Raw genomic sequence first — 14535 nt, forward strand, 5'->3', positions numbered from 1 at the left:
ACTCCATCTCATAGAAACAGAGTGATTTAAGAATTGTCTTTCAGAAAATTTGCCAAGTCACATAGCCAGAGCATGCACAGAAGAAGAAATATTGACCTGAAATGACCATAGAACCAAAGATTCTCCTCCTCATGGAACCAAAGGACCAGAACATGACCAGAATTTAAAAGTCAGACTCTTATCAGAAGCAAGGGGTCCATCATCCAGGAAGATCCAGTGTTAAAATTCCTTCCCCACCTTACCATAAATGTTTAGGACATTACCATAAATGCCTAAAGCCCACCAATCAAAACCTGTCTAGTCAGTATTTCCATGTGCCAGCCTGATCTCCCTAACCTCTTAAACTTTACCTCAAATCCTGAATCAGGGAGACAAATCTTAGGGCACATGCCCCCATCCCTTTCAGATCGATCTCGCAAAATAAAGCTACATTTCTTTTCCCAAAAACTGATGCTGTAATAATTGGCTTTTTTTAAATGCACATTGGGCCAGAGAACCCCAATTTTGTGTAGTAACAATACTATAGATCAATGTTACCTTAATAGAAAATTAATGTTAAAAAAGTCAGCCATGTACCATCACACCACCAGTTTATCGTAATTTGCCTTGTATAAGGGAAATGAGACATTCTGATCTAAAAGTTAATCAGCAACTAAAATGTTATCATTCATGCCATGTTATAAAGCCATATCAATATCCTTAAGCATAGTACACTTTTTTGTGCTTGTTATTTAAAGCAAGTTACCATTAGTAGCAAAATACAAAAAATAAAAGAAAAATGAATTGTTAAAACACTAAAACTAGGAAAAATAAAAATATCTCAGTTGTCAACAATCATTGCTCTCAGTCATATCCCTTTGGTCTATTATTGCATACAGTGGGTGGTCCAGCATTTTCAACTTTACAACTTCTTTGAGAAATCAAGCAGCCCTCAAAAATCCATTGACTTTTCTCTTCAGATGCTTGAGATCCATTTTTAACAATGACTATTAAATGTATTAGAATCCCTAGACAAGATTCTTCATATATACTATTTTAAAACTCAGCAATCTATGAAATAGGTATTGCTCCTCCAGTTTATAGAAGACAAAACTGAGGCTCAGAAAGGTCAAGCACCTTGCTCACGGTGACACAGCCAGAAAATGAAAATTAGAACCCTAATCACACTCCATACAGGGCTTGTTAGTACTGTATCAAATTACACTCAAATAATTTTTGTTAATTTTCTTTTAATCAATACACTCTATCTAAATTGTGAAGCTAGTAATAATATGGAGATATGATTAACATTCAATTCGACTTATCCATCCTCCCCCTCATCCACCCCACAGTCAAGTAATGAAAACCATTATTTGTTTGGCAATACATAAAGAAGTATGGACATGAGACAGACCTTAATTTGTGCCCTGAAGGCTTAAGGTGAGAGACTAATATATGCAAAATGAATTCATTACTGGGTAAAATTGCAGAAGAGTAAATTTTTCTCTTCTAAAGGTCCTCTCCAGAAGGACCTTCTAAAGATGGCAGTGGGCGAGCAAGATAAGGACAAAGACATGAGGCTAAGTGATTAGAAAATCAAAGTAAGAGTGAGTCATGGTTCAGTAGCAGTGGTAAATGAAGACACTATAAGCCATCTGCCAAACAGAGTCATCACAAGATGGTATTTTACAACACTTCAGCATTTATAGGGCACATTATATATTCATAACATATATATTTATATAGTATATAATTTATATAGCATAATTTATATAATATATAATTTATATAATTTTATAATATATATAAACATGTATTATAAACATTATATATTTATAGGGCACATTCACATATATTTTTTATCTTTACACTGTGTATTTGATGCTTCAAAGAAAACTTAAATGTTTAAAATATTTGCTTTGAGTAGTGGTCAGAAGATAACAGCGTCTTTTAGAACATTGCTACTTGAATGAGCCCATGGATCAGCACAAGAGCATCACTCAGGGGCATTGCAACAATGCAGAACACTGGGGTTGATCACCAGACCTAATGAATCAGAACTGACATTTTAACAAATCCCCAGGAGATCTGTATACACACTACAAGTTGTTAGGCCTTGCTCTAAGAAGAAAGGGTTAATTCTCACTTTATGTAAATTGACAGGAATTTCACAGAAGGAACAGAGTGGGCAGGAGAAAACACATCAAGGAGAAAGAGTTTCACATATCTTCACTTTCTCAGTGTTCTCCTCATTGGACAGAACAGAGACCCACAAGGAAAGAGAAAAGCATCAGTGTTTCTCTAACTTCAGTTTTCCTTTTGAAATAAGTATACTGCAGACCTGAAGCTGTCACTCATGCCTACCCCAAACAGGTATTAATGAGGAAAATTACTTAAAATAATTAGAAGCTTAATGTCATCAATTCAGAAAGCCTGCAGCAACATCTTAGGGAAAGTAGAAAAGGAATGATTCTAGAGATAATGTAGCCAAAGAAAAAAAGTAATAGAAGAACTAATGAGAGATTCTACATGTAGCTCTATAGCCTAGGAAACAGAGGACAATTCAAAGTAGTTCCTGTTCCTTATGCTGCTCTTTCACACCCCAAAGATCTCTTTAAACCCCACTATCTTATTATCCTCTCACAGAATACCCTGAAAGCTTATTTACAGCAATTATCATGATCTATAACAACGTATTTATTTATTTAATGCCTTTTTATCCACCACAGTAAGCTCCATAAGGACAAAGACTGGGTTTTGTTTCTGTTCATTTGGTCCAACAATAAATATTGAATGATCACATTGGACAGATGAATATTTGCTGAGTGAATGAATAAAATAATGCATATATATTAATATGAATGTTTCCCATCCTAGGCATCTGTCAGTCTTTATTGGATATATTTGAGATTCAGGTCCTAGCTAAATATATGTATTCTAATCATTAGTCTATTCTAGTATTGCACTATTTGAGTTGCACTATTGCACTACTACACTATTCTTTCCTGTTTTTCTACACATTTGTTAGCTTCTGTCTTAATTTTGACTGAAACTATGGTCTCCATAAACATAGAAAACTAGTAGTATTTGGTGAGAATTCTTTTAAATTTCAAGCATATATGCATCATGTTTATTTGGCACAAGGCTAAATAATCAGGTTTCAAAATAGAAATTCTAGAGTCTTCCACTGTAAGCCCTTCTTTCACAGCACCCGTCAAGTACTAGGAAAATCCATTTCATTCCAAAAGAAGCCACCAGGTGGTGTTGTGGCCCAAGGCTAAAGCAAACCCAAACCTGAATATCAAGTTAGGAGTTTCACACTAATTCAACCCTACAGTCCTGGTGCCTCCCCTCTCGGAAGCTTAGTAATGGCTATAGGTCCCTTGGACACAGCCTTCAAGATATAAACTGAAGCTTTTTATAGCGCTTCACTAAGGGAGAAGACACCCTGAATAATTTTAACTGAGGAGATCTTTTAAATATATCCATGTCTCTCAAATGGGGGCAATATTTCATTAGCAACTTCAGTAAGAGACAGAATTCTTGGATACAAAATATGCCTTCTACTAAGATATTAAAAGTTACACTTGCTAATTGCTATTACATCTGAAAAAGTATTACAAAATTTTAAAATACCTGCTGTAAAGTATTCCAAGGGCCACACCGAAGAATTTCTAGTGTATTCAAAGGGGGCATGGTGTTTGCTGGGCATTTTACAAGTCTCTTTCTCTTAACAATTTTCTTTTGTTGACTTTCCTTGAAAATTTCAAACCAAGGTTTAAATGATTTCATCCAAGCTAGCCTCTTTTCTTCAATGGAAGACAGAATTGCTGGCTCTGGTACAGAGCAGGTCAGGATAATTTCACATTCAGCTCTATTTTCATGACCTTCTTCTGGAATTTCTTTCATTTGAGATTTCACAGAGTTTACCTCTTTAAAAATCAAGGAGTTTTTTGCATTACAGCCACCCAAGTCTTCACAAGGAGACTGTCTACCTAAAATATAATTTTGCTTGTTTATTTTGCCTTCTACTTTGATCGTGGCATCACTGACGTTAAAAATCACATCAGTATTCAGAGCATTGTCTTTTGAGTTCTCTTGAGTTTCTTTAGATTTTAAATCTCTTTCTTTTTCTTGTAGTATTACATTTTTGCATATATCTTCAGAATTATCTAATTTTAGTGGTAGTAGTTTTTGTTTCATTGACATCACTGAAATATTATTCTCTTTATACAATGTTCCATTCTGTTCTCTCTCCTCTTTTTCCACTTTTTGTATCTTATTGTGTTGATTATCTTTAGTTACTGTCTGCGCTTCATTGTTTTTCTCCCCAATAATTTCTTGATTATGTCCTAATATTATGATTTGGGTTTCTTGTCTCACATTCTCATTAATAGCAGGTTTCATGAGTTCCTCTTTTTGTGTTTGTGACTTTAATTCTTGCAGCTGAAACTGTTCTGTCACATTTTCTTTTAGATCTGGGTTTTCCAATTCATTCTTTTTGTCTATATTTTCAAGTTTTCTTTCTTGCTTGACCAATTTTTGTGAACATTGTTGTTTTCCCAGGTTTTCATTTTTTTCTTCCATTTTAAATTCTGCCAAAATTGCTTGGTTTGATATAGATTCTTTTAATTGCACTTGTATCGATTGTTTGAATACAAGCTGTCTATCCGCATTTTCTCTGTTACTCAATTCTTCAACCAGCCAAAGGGGATCACCTTCCAACTTCTCTGACTTTTCATTCCCTCGCTTTTTGGCTATATCATCCTTATTCTCTGTTGTCTCTTCAACAGTTAAATGTTTGGCATTACATTCTCCCTTCTTTAATGCTCTACTTACTATTTGCTGTTTTCTTGCTTCTTCTCTTAATCTTAATTTTTCCTTATTTAGCAGTTGCTCTTTTTCTCCTCTCACAAGGTTCTTTTTATCTTCATATTCTTTTTCTCTCCTTTTCCTTTCCTCTTGCTTCTGCTTTTTTATCTCTTCCTCTATCCTTTGTTCCTCCTCTAATCTTTTTCTTTTTTCTTCTTCCATCTGTCGAATTTTTGCTTCCTTTTCTTTCCACTCTTGTGCTTTTCTTTTCTTAATTTCTATTCGTTCTTTTATGATTGGGCCATATTTTTGGTAGGCCACAAATGCTTTATATTTAGCTTGAATTTTTATAGCTGCATTATGCTGCAGTTTTAATAAATGCATTTTCTGTTTTTCTTGTAGGTCTCTAAATCTTATTCTTTCTTCTTCCATTTGTAAATGCAAGTTTCTAATAAATTCCTAAAATAAAGTAAGATAAATAGTAGTCAGCATAAACTAAATGTGAGATATTATTAAACTATCACCTAAAATATAGATTGAAAACAAACACTAAAACTGAAGTCATAATGAAGTTACTATAAAATGCACTTAGAGGAACTAAGCCAGCCCTGTTAGACTAGCAGTTAAGACCTGGTGCTCTCATCACAGCACAGCTGGGATTCCTTTCCTGGTCAGGGAACCACACCACCCGTCTGTTGGTTGTCATACTGTGGCAGCTGCATGTTGCTGTGATGCTGAAAGCTATGCCATCAGTATTTCAAATACCAGCAGGGTCCCCACAGTAGACAGGTTTCAGTGGAGCTTCCAGACTAAGACAGACTAGGAAGAAGAACCTGGCCACTCATTTCCGAAAAAAATTGGTCATGAAAACCCTACGAATGGCAGCAGAGCATTGTCTATATAGAACTGGAAAGTGAGAGGATGGTGCAAAAAGACAGGGCAGAGTTCTGCTCTGCTGTACACAGGGTCACTAGGAGTCAGAATCCACTCAATGGCCCTAAAAACAAAAAGGAACTAAAGTCATCTATTTTAAAGGGTATTCATTTTTTAAATATTTAGGGGCTTCAGTCAAATTATAAGTTGATACTCCAATATTATGGTTATACCAAGCCACCTAGATATAAATTGAGGAATTCCTCGAAGATAAAAAGTATATGAAACCAGAACGACACAGAGAAAAAGCAAGAGAAACCACAAGCAAAAATGCGTGCAGGAGAAAAGTACTTCAAACTTTCTGAGTTGGGAGTTCTGATAAAGGAGACTCCTGGAGCTGCACAGACACTGCAGAAGCAGGGAATTATTTTGCGAGGCTTATGATACCAGGAAGGTGAGGTGGAACATATGTCTAAGTAATGTGAAGAACTAGCCTAGTCACACATCTTATCCTTTCTCAACCATTAAGAGCTAAGCACATACTGAATTAAATGAGATAATGTGGAGTTAAGTGAGAACATATCATTGTCACTAGAGTCCTAACACAAAAGTAAACATGAACCGGAGCATGAAGAGGTTAAAAAATCTTCCCGAGAGCAAAAAACTTTGAGATAAGCTTTGCTAACTGCAGCTGTGCATATTCAACATAATCAACTGTTGTTTAAAACTAACCAGGACTTTCTGTCCCTCCTTTGTAGATGAGTGAGCTGTCTCTCCCAGGAAGGCAAGGTCCAGACATCAAGATTCAGCCCCACAAGGCCAAATGCAAGCTGAAGATGAAAACTAACCACAGAAGTCCAGGCAGTCAAGGGAAAGAAGTTCAGTCTTCAGGCTAAATGCAAGGCTGGTGGGAAGGCACCAACCAGCAAGGCCACATGCTCTCCCTCCCCTGTGTAAAACTGCAGATAAAAACTCCTACCTTCTTCCCCGCAGGAGGTGGACCTGAGTAATAACTCCCATCTCCTCCTCTGGCTGCCTTTCCGCAGTAGTAAACCTCTTTCCTTGCCACAAGCCTGGGGTTTCAGTTTTCTTCTTTACAGACCCTACTATGCAGCAGATTAAATGATCTTGTGTTTGGGTTTGGCAATTAAGATCAAGAAAATTCAGCAAATATTTGAGGAAAACTAACACAAAGAAGGTGAGAATGAAAATACTTCAAAAAACAGAAGGAAGAACCAATTTCTGAGAAAAGAGGGCTATTAAACTAAATGAAAACTTAAAGAAAATTTTTTAAGAAAAAATGTTTAAACAAGAATACCTTTATATAAAAATGAAATGAAAGTGCTCAAATAAGAACATCTGACTCACTCAAACAAAAAATCAAAACAGAATGCTGAACAGATGACTGCCTAAAGAAAAACTTCAAAATTAGGTGCCTTCCCAAAACAATATACAAAATAACAAAGACATGAAGTATATGAGACATTCAGGTATAAAGAGGATCAACACAGCATTTCCAAGATGACTACTAGGAGTTCCAGATAAAGAGATGAGAAAAACTGAAGAAAAGGGAATAACAGAAAAATGATTTAAAAATCAACAAAAGGTCATAGAATGAAGATTTGAGTTACACACACATAGAAACAATGATAACTCATACAGATGCTAGCAGTATTTCAGAACCCTAAGGAATGTAAGCTCCCTGAAGGCAGGGGCTTTTTTCTGTTTTATTCACGGCTGTATCTTCAGCACTTACAGAAGTGCCTGGCACACAACAGAAAACCAGTAAATGTGTGTGGATGAATGTCAAAAGTGAAAAATCCTAAAGCTTCAAAAGAAAATAATGAATATCAAATTTGTAAACATAGGTAGCATAGGCAAAAATAGGGAGCAATATCTTTAAATTGTTTAAACTAAATGGTAATAAACCTGGATTCTACAGCCAATGAGACTCATCATTCAGTTTTAAAAGCAAAATAAAAATATTTTCAAGTATACAAAGATTGAGAAAATTTGCCATCCAAAAACGTTTTTTGACAAGTATTTAGGTATGTACTCCAGGAAATGAAAACTGAGTCCAGAAAGCAGGGGAAGACTTACAATTCAAAGAACACTGATGATCAAAGAAGCCATTAATACTTAGGACTTAATTTTTGTTCTGTCTTCTTCTTTCCATCGTTTCACTCAAAAAGTCAGCTAACAGTTTACCGTTGCTGCTTTTTAGGTAATGTGCCTTTTTTCTCTGGCTGCTGTTAAGATCTTTTCTCCCCCTTGTCTTGAATTTCAGTAGTTATAAAATTAAATTCCCAGGTGTGGTTTTCTTTGTATTGATTTTATTTGGGGATCTTTAATCATCTTTTAAAGTTTGGATTGATTTTTTTAAAAACAATTTGAAACCATTTCAACTATTTTCTCTTCACCCATTGCTTCTGCTCCATTCTCTCTCTCCTTTCCTTCCAAAATTACTACTATAGACATTTTTTATCTTTTTACTATGTATCACATACTTCTTGTGCTATTTTCTGCTTTTCTCACTTTTTGTCCTCTCTGTACTTTAATTTGGATATTTTCTATTCACTTCTCTTCAGTTTCACTAATGCTTTCAGCTGCTATGTCAAATCTGTTAAACTTATCCACTGAATTTTTAATTTTATATATGGAACTTTTCAACTCTGCTTGTACACTTGATACTTCACTATAGATTCTAATTCTCTTTTTACATCACCTATCTGTTTAATCATCTTGCTATTGCATGATAGTTAGAGGTACTCTAATGGCTCTCCTAACTCCAACATTTGGATTACCTGCAGGTGAGCTACTATTGTCTTTTTTTCTTGTCATTCATATGAACCTGTCTCTTTACATGCCTAACCAACGTTTTTATTTAAAGATGGACAGTATAAACCTGTGTTCAAGAGTGTGCTTATATAAATAAAGAAAAGAGTTGAAGAAAATACAATCAAGGGTAATACTGTTTATACTGTTTAGCTGGATAACAGGATTATGGGAAATTTTATCTACTTTATACTTGTAATTACTTCAAGTAATTTTATATAAAAACTATGGAGTAAACAAAAGTTAAAACTAAATAAATGTCTTAATCTTAAATTCAAAGGGGTTATTTAAAACAATTAGTTGTGTTCAAAACTGCAGTAACTTTTTATAACAATCCTCAATCATAATGAAATGTCCATAATAGTATGTTTCCTCAAACCTTAAACGAAATTTAGAATTACAATTTTATATAGACATGTTCACTCACTGAACCAGGTTATTTTCATTTTCAGGACATTCTATTTCAAGGAGAGTTTCTGATGATTAACGAATTTTTTTAAGTTTTAGTAAATTAAATCCTACACCAGCTAGGCAATATTATTTTTAAATGCCCATTTCAAACATAGTAATTTATTTCAAATGAAGAATAATTATTGTACTGATTAAAAACGATAAATATATACCTCATGTTGTTTAAATTTCTCTTTCCACATTTTCTCTTCTCTATGGAGTTCATCATTCATCTTGTCCTGTTCTTGCTGAACAAATATTATAATCAAATATTAAAGAATATTGTGTTCATTATATATGATTATCACAATATATACTTGTAAACAATGGTTAGAGATAACAATGCACCCACTGGTCCTCAGTTATTAGTAGTGGGATAACAACTTTAATCTCAACCTATAGCATCATATAAATGATAGCTACAGTTCCCATTTTGAGCACATAAAGATGTTTGTACCCTGGGAAAGTTGTTTTATTTAAGTATGTTTATTAACATAATAAAATACATTGACTAGAAATACTGTTGGACAATGCAAAAATTACAAATAATGATGTTTGTAAGATGGAGTTTGCATTACAATTTTTTTCTTGCCACATCATTCCACTTAATTCACACAATAAATCAGTGGGTAATAGTTTTCTTTCAACAACTCTTTATTAAGACCTATTTGTTAAGTCTCTGCAGAATAAACAAAGGTCAGTAAAATATAATCTCTTTCCTCAAAAACTTTAATATGGAAATGCTATTGTTAAGTTCACATATTACCACAAATTTAGCTGAATAGGTTTATCACAGGAGAAGAACTCTAAAGGATTAGGTGTTGGAATAGGTGTTATAATTAGAGGATCATGAAAGGTTTCATGAAGATTATATTTGAAATGACTAGGCTTTTAAGAAGTTAAGCAGACATTTTAGGCATTTAGTAAATGTTTTTATAGGAAAATGATTACAGCTCTGTTTCAGGAAAATTATAAGTTTGTATCACATAGAGTTAGAGAAAGAGTCAAGGAGACACTGAAAAGATTAGTGAGGTAATATTAGAGGAGCCCATATGAGAATCGATGAGAGCCTTCTGTAGACAGGGTGGCAAGAGTGAGAAGAAGTGCAAAGACAATGGAAACATGAAATTGCCACAATTTGCTATATATAAAGGAAGTGGGAAATAAAGTGGGATATAAAGGAAGTAGGAAAAGTTCTTTAGACATTATCTTAATATGAGCTGCAGGACCTTTTGATGGGATTTAAGCAAGGAAATAACTTTAAAAAAATATATCCTTCTGACAGCACTATGGTGGATGAGTTTGTGGAATATAAGACGAAGAGTAGTGAGCTCAATTAGAGAGTACAGTAAATATTTCAAGCCAGACATCAGGACACCCTGAACTATGGAGTAGCAGTAGATACATGCATGAGAAGACAGCTAATATAACTATTAGAAGGAAGCAGATAACAAAAGAGAAGGAAGAATTAAAAACGGTCCTCATCTTTCCAGCTTAGACTATGATGATAGTGGGGCTCATCAAAATAAAGAACACTAGAGGAGGACATTAGCTCAGTTATGGGGGTGAGGCACAGACCATCACTTACATGGTTGAACCACTTCAACCAAATAAGTTTTACATAATTTCCATGTATATCAGACCACATAGGAAGGACATTGAATGATCAAGAAAATTCTGTTGGCTTTTTCTATGATTAGAAGGGTATAAAAAAAGCAAGTTTATGTTGTAAATGTCATCCTTCCTAGGATGATCTTCAAAACTTCGTAGACTCTAGAGGCCCCCAAGATCCAAAGCAGTATCTGAAATTCCAATGAATTTCAATAAAAACTAATCAAGGAGTCTATATTAAATACTGTTAATCCACAGACAATTGCTTCGCTTATCAGGAGTAACTGAAACCCACAGAACAAAGCTCAATCTACACTATACTCTAAAAACCAATACCCTTCAGAAGTAGCTACTGATTCAAAAAATGTATGAAAAACAAAAATTAAAAACTTTACCTTCTGAATATTCTCTAATTTCTTCTTTTCAACTTCAAATTGTTTCATCCAGCAATGTCTCTTTTCTTCTTCTTCTTGAAATTGTTTTTCTTCTCTCTCCCTCTGGGCTTTGAGAGTTTCTTTCTCTTGGTCTTCTAGTTCCTTCTGTTTGTCTTGCCAAGCCTCAAAAGACTGCTTACATCTTTCTTCTACTTCACAGTATCCAAATTCTATATCAGCATCATCTGTATTCATGAAGAGAAGTAATATTATTATTCTTAAAATCAAACCTGTCAAAAATGATTCAACGAAAATTATAAAAGTAATTTCAAAATGAAGAAATAATGTCAACATATTACCAAAGTAAAAGTGATAACATGCAAAAAGAAAATATATTCTTGAATATACCTGGAAATTCCATTGCAGTCATATACATGGAAATTCCATTTCAGTCAATAAAGAAATCACATAACTTGCCTTAAACTATTCCACAAAACTTAATACAAAAATATAATGTGTAGTTAAGGGATATTTAATAAATTCAAGGCTGGGTATATCTATTGCAGTCAGCTATATATGTGGAAAAATTTTAAATATATTTAAATCAAGTTAATCTAGGAAGCATAAAGAAAACTATGAGAATATGTAACTAAACAAATATAGTCAAAGCATAATAATTTTCAAATACTGTGACTGTATTTTTCTAAATGTCAAAAGAAAACTGTCTAAATTTTTTTTCATATAAATATAGTCAATCACATAAAAATTATCAAAAATATCACTGAGCAGTTTGGTCCACCTGGTAAAACATGTTCATTCACAGGCGAGTCATGAGGATCAGGCTCTGGAACAGAATCAGGACTGCCACGATGGGTTTTATTTCTCAGAAATTCTTCTTTTTCAATTTCAGATAACATCTAGGAAGTGAAAAGAGTACCAATGATTAAAGAAAACCTAAATAGAGAGTAAAGCCATCTTTTTCATAAGATACTAAGTATTTATAGACACATATCGAGAACTTTATTTACTTCAAATCTTTCTCAAATACAATTCTATAGTACATTGATAATTATTCTCTTCGTGGAGAATAAAAATGTCTTCCCAAGCAAGCAGACTATTTTATCCTCCCTATGTTTTTCAGAATTCTAATCACTCTCTAATATTTAACCACAATATTCAATTAAACTGCCTGATAATCATTTCAAAATATTTCTACTAATGTTTGTTTTCTTCCTAATATATTTCTCACTTTCTTACCTGTAGTGATTTCTCACATATAGAAATTAATATATTCAATACGTTTAAAAAATAGAACTATTCTCTTAACACGAATAATGCACAAGTCATAATTTTGACTAATACTTTTCAATAATTAGACTTCCACCATACTCTAGTTGGAAAGATACATGACATCTATTCCAATTAAGTACTAGTATGATGATTCAAAATTAGTATTTCAAGTTTGATGTTACCAAAAGGAGAATAAAAGACATACATATAAGTAATTTTCAGATTATGTCAAACATCTTAGGGAGCAGGAATAGAGTTAGATAAAATTAGAGAGAGTTAAGTAAAATGAGAAGTAAAAATGAGTCCAAGATGCTGAACCTGTAGATTAGATTTTCTCTGAAATATATTTCTGGGAGTTTTAAACAAAATAGGCTCCCTTTTACTCATTTTTTTAGGGATTTTTTATTTGTATCTTTTTAAAAAACAAACATAAGATGTTCTCTATTTAAAATTTCCATAGAGTATTTAAAGTCTCTGCTGGAACACAGTACATTCCTAAGCAAGGTAATAAATACCACAATATATTCATTGTTTTCCTCAGAGTTTTAGGGAAAAAATATCATGCAATATAGTTCTACTGTTTTATCTACATGCATTTTAAATTCTCAAGTATTGATGGTTCAAATCACTATTTCTAATACTTTTAAAGATTGACATTTGAGTTGGTTTATATTATATGCCAAAGGAAAACATAAAACCAAAAGTGATTTGATTAAAAATAATTAAATTTTTAACTTTTAAATCAGTGAACTATCATCCTACATAAAAGGAAAAGGTAAATTTCTAACTGTACTACTGAGCACTTTCAGTCAAATGTTGAACATATACCTTCATTAACTGTTCCGGATTTGCCTTATCTTCAGTTGATAATTCTATCTTTAAATGCACATGATTATTAGAAACTGTTCCATAACTATAGCCTAGAGAAAGAAAAAATATTATAACTGTAAATATTAGAGTAGGGCATAACATGTTAACATTCCAAACCCTTCCTATCATCCTTTAATCTCAAATTCTTAGTATATTCTTGATCAGTAACTCAAAATTTTTTAAAAAATGAAGAATAAAGAACAGAGGAAATCCGTACTCTTTATTCTAAAAATAAAAGTTACTGGGGCTGGCCCCGTGGCCAAGCAGTTAAGTTCATGAGCTCTGCCTCAGCGGCCCAGGGTTTCAACCATTCAGGTCGCGGGTGCAGACGTGGTTCTGCTCATCAGGCCATGCTGAGGTAGCGTCCCACGTAGCACAGCCAGAAGGACCTACAACTAGAATATACAACTATGTACTGGGGGGGCTTTGGGGAGAATAATAAGGAAAAAAAAGATTGGCAACAGATGTCAGCTCAGGTGCCAATCTTAAAAAAAAAAATATTAAAAGTAAAAGTAACTAATTTTTAAAGCACTTTAACTCTTTATCATCCTTCATATGCTAGACTGAAGTTTATTTTCCATGTACACAGAATAATGTTGTGTTCAATATTGCAATGACAACTTGATTAGAAATCAACAAAGGTTCAATTCTATTTCCCACAAACTAGCAATATAATCTTGCATAAAATATTGAAAGCACTTTAATAAAAGTATTACTTTAAAAGATTATAATTACTAGCATGTGAATGAAGTGAACTTTCAATCCTGATTTTACGAGTTTTTGTTGAATTTATCTTTTTATCATCTGGGAAGATGTAGTTATGTTTCTTTTCCTTATTCAGTTAACGTTATGATAATCATGTTATCAGGATAATGTTCCCTAATAGTAAACTATTTTTAATAGATGACCATTCTGCCATTAAACCGACTATTCACACCTATTTTGTCAGATATTATAGATTTTCTTCTTCAACAGCTGTTCACAACCTTTCCTGGATGCTTTCCTTTGTGAGTGGCTGAAAAGCAGAAAATAACCTTCTCCGGGTTCCTCTGAAGCTAGGTTTCTGAGGGTGATTTAGGTTCTGCCAATTGAGACATTTGCGTTGTCTTGATTTTCATAAAAATGTTGTGTGAAGAGAGGCAGGGAGCAATATTTTCATTTTCCTGACCCCAACTACGATAATGGGAGCTTGGGTTGGAGACAGGAGTGTATAGTAGAGAATTAACATTGCTGAATTTCTTAATTATATCAGACAGCAGCTTCTGCAGCAGCCCAGTTCTGCTATATATGTGTATATTTTTTACGTCTTGGATGTTCATCCTAGAGTCTGTTTCTTCAGTTCTATTAACAATTCTGTTATTTACTGTAGTAGCTAGTCTCTAAAGATGTCTCTCCCACACTTTCTGGTATGCACATGCTGTATAGCTCCCACCCACACAGA

At 33.6% G+C, this 14535-nt stretch overlaps 1 protein-coding gene across 2 annotated transcripts in view; it reads right to left on the reverse strand.

Annotated features, from left to right (window-relative positions):
- The window catches only part of LRRIQ1 (leucine rich repeats and IQ motif containing 1), a 225161-nt gene that overhangs the window by 201721 nt on the left and 8905 nt on the right, over positions 1–14535 (reverse strand). For both annotated transcript variants that reach the window (XM_070507201.1, XM_070507200.1), the window contains 5 exons: positions 13053–13144; positions 11734–11851; positions 10956–11179; positions 9123–9197; positions 3616–5250 (listed from right to left, as the gene is read on the reverse strand). In XM_070507201.1, the coding sequence (XP_070363302.1) occupies positions 3616–5250; positions 9123–9197; positions 10956–11179; positions 11734–11851; positions 13053–13058 (2058 nt within the window). In that variant the 5' untranslated portion in view covers positions 13059–13144. The remainder of the gene's footprint in view (positions 1–3615; positions 5251–9122; positions 9198–10955; positions 11180–11733; positions 11852–13052; positions 13145–14535) is intronic.

This window comes from Equus asinus, chromosome 4 (assembly GCF_041296235.1).
Source record: "Equus asinus isolate D_3611 breed Donkey chromosome 4, EquAss-T2T_v2, whole genome shotgun sequence".
NCBI classification, from domain to species: domain Eukaryota; kingdom Metazoa; phylum Chordata; class Mammalia; order Perissodactyla; family Equidae; genus Equus; species Equus asinus.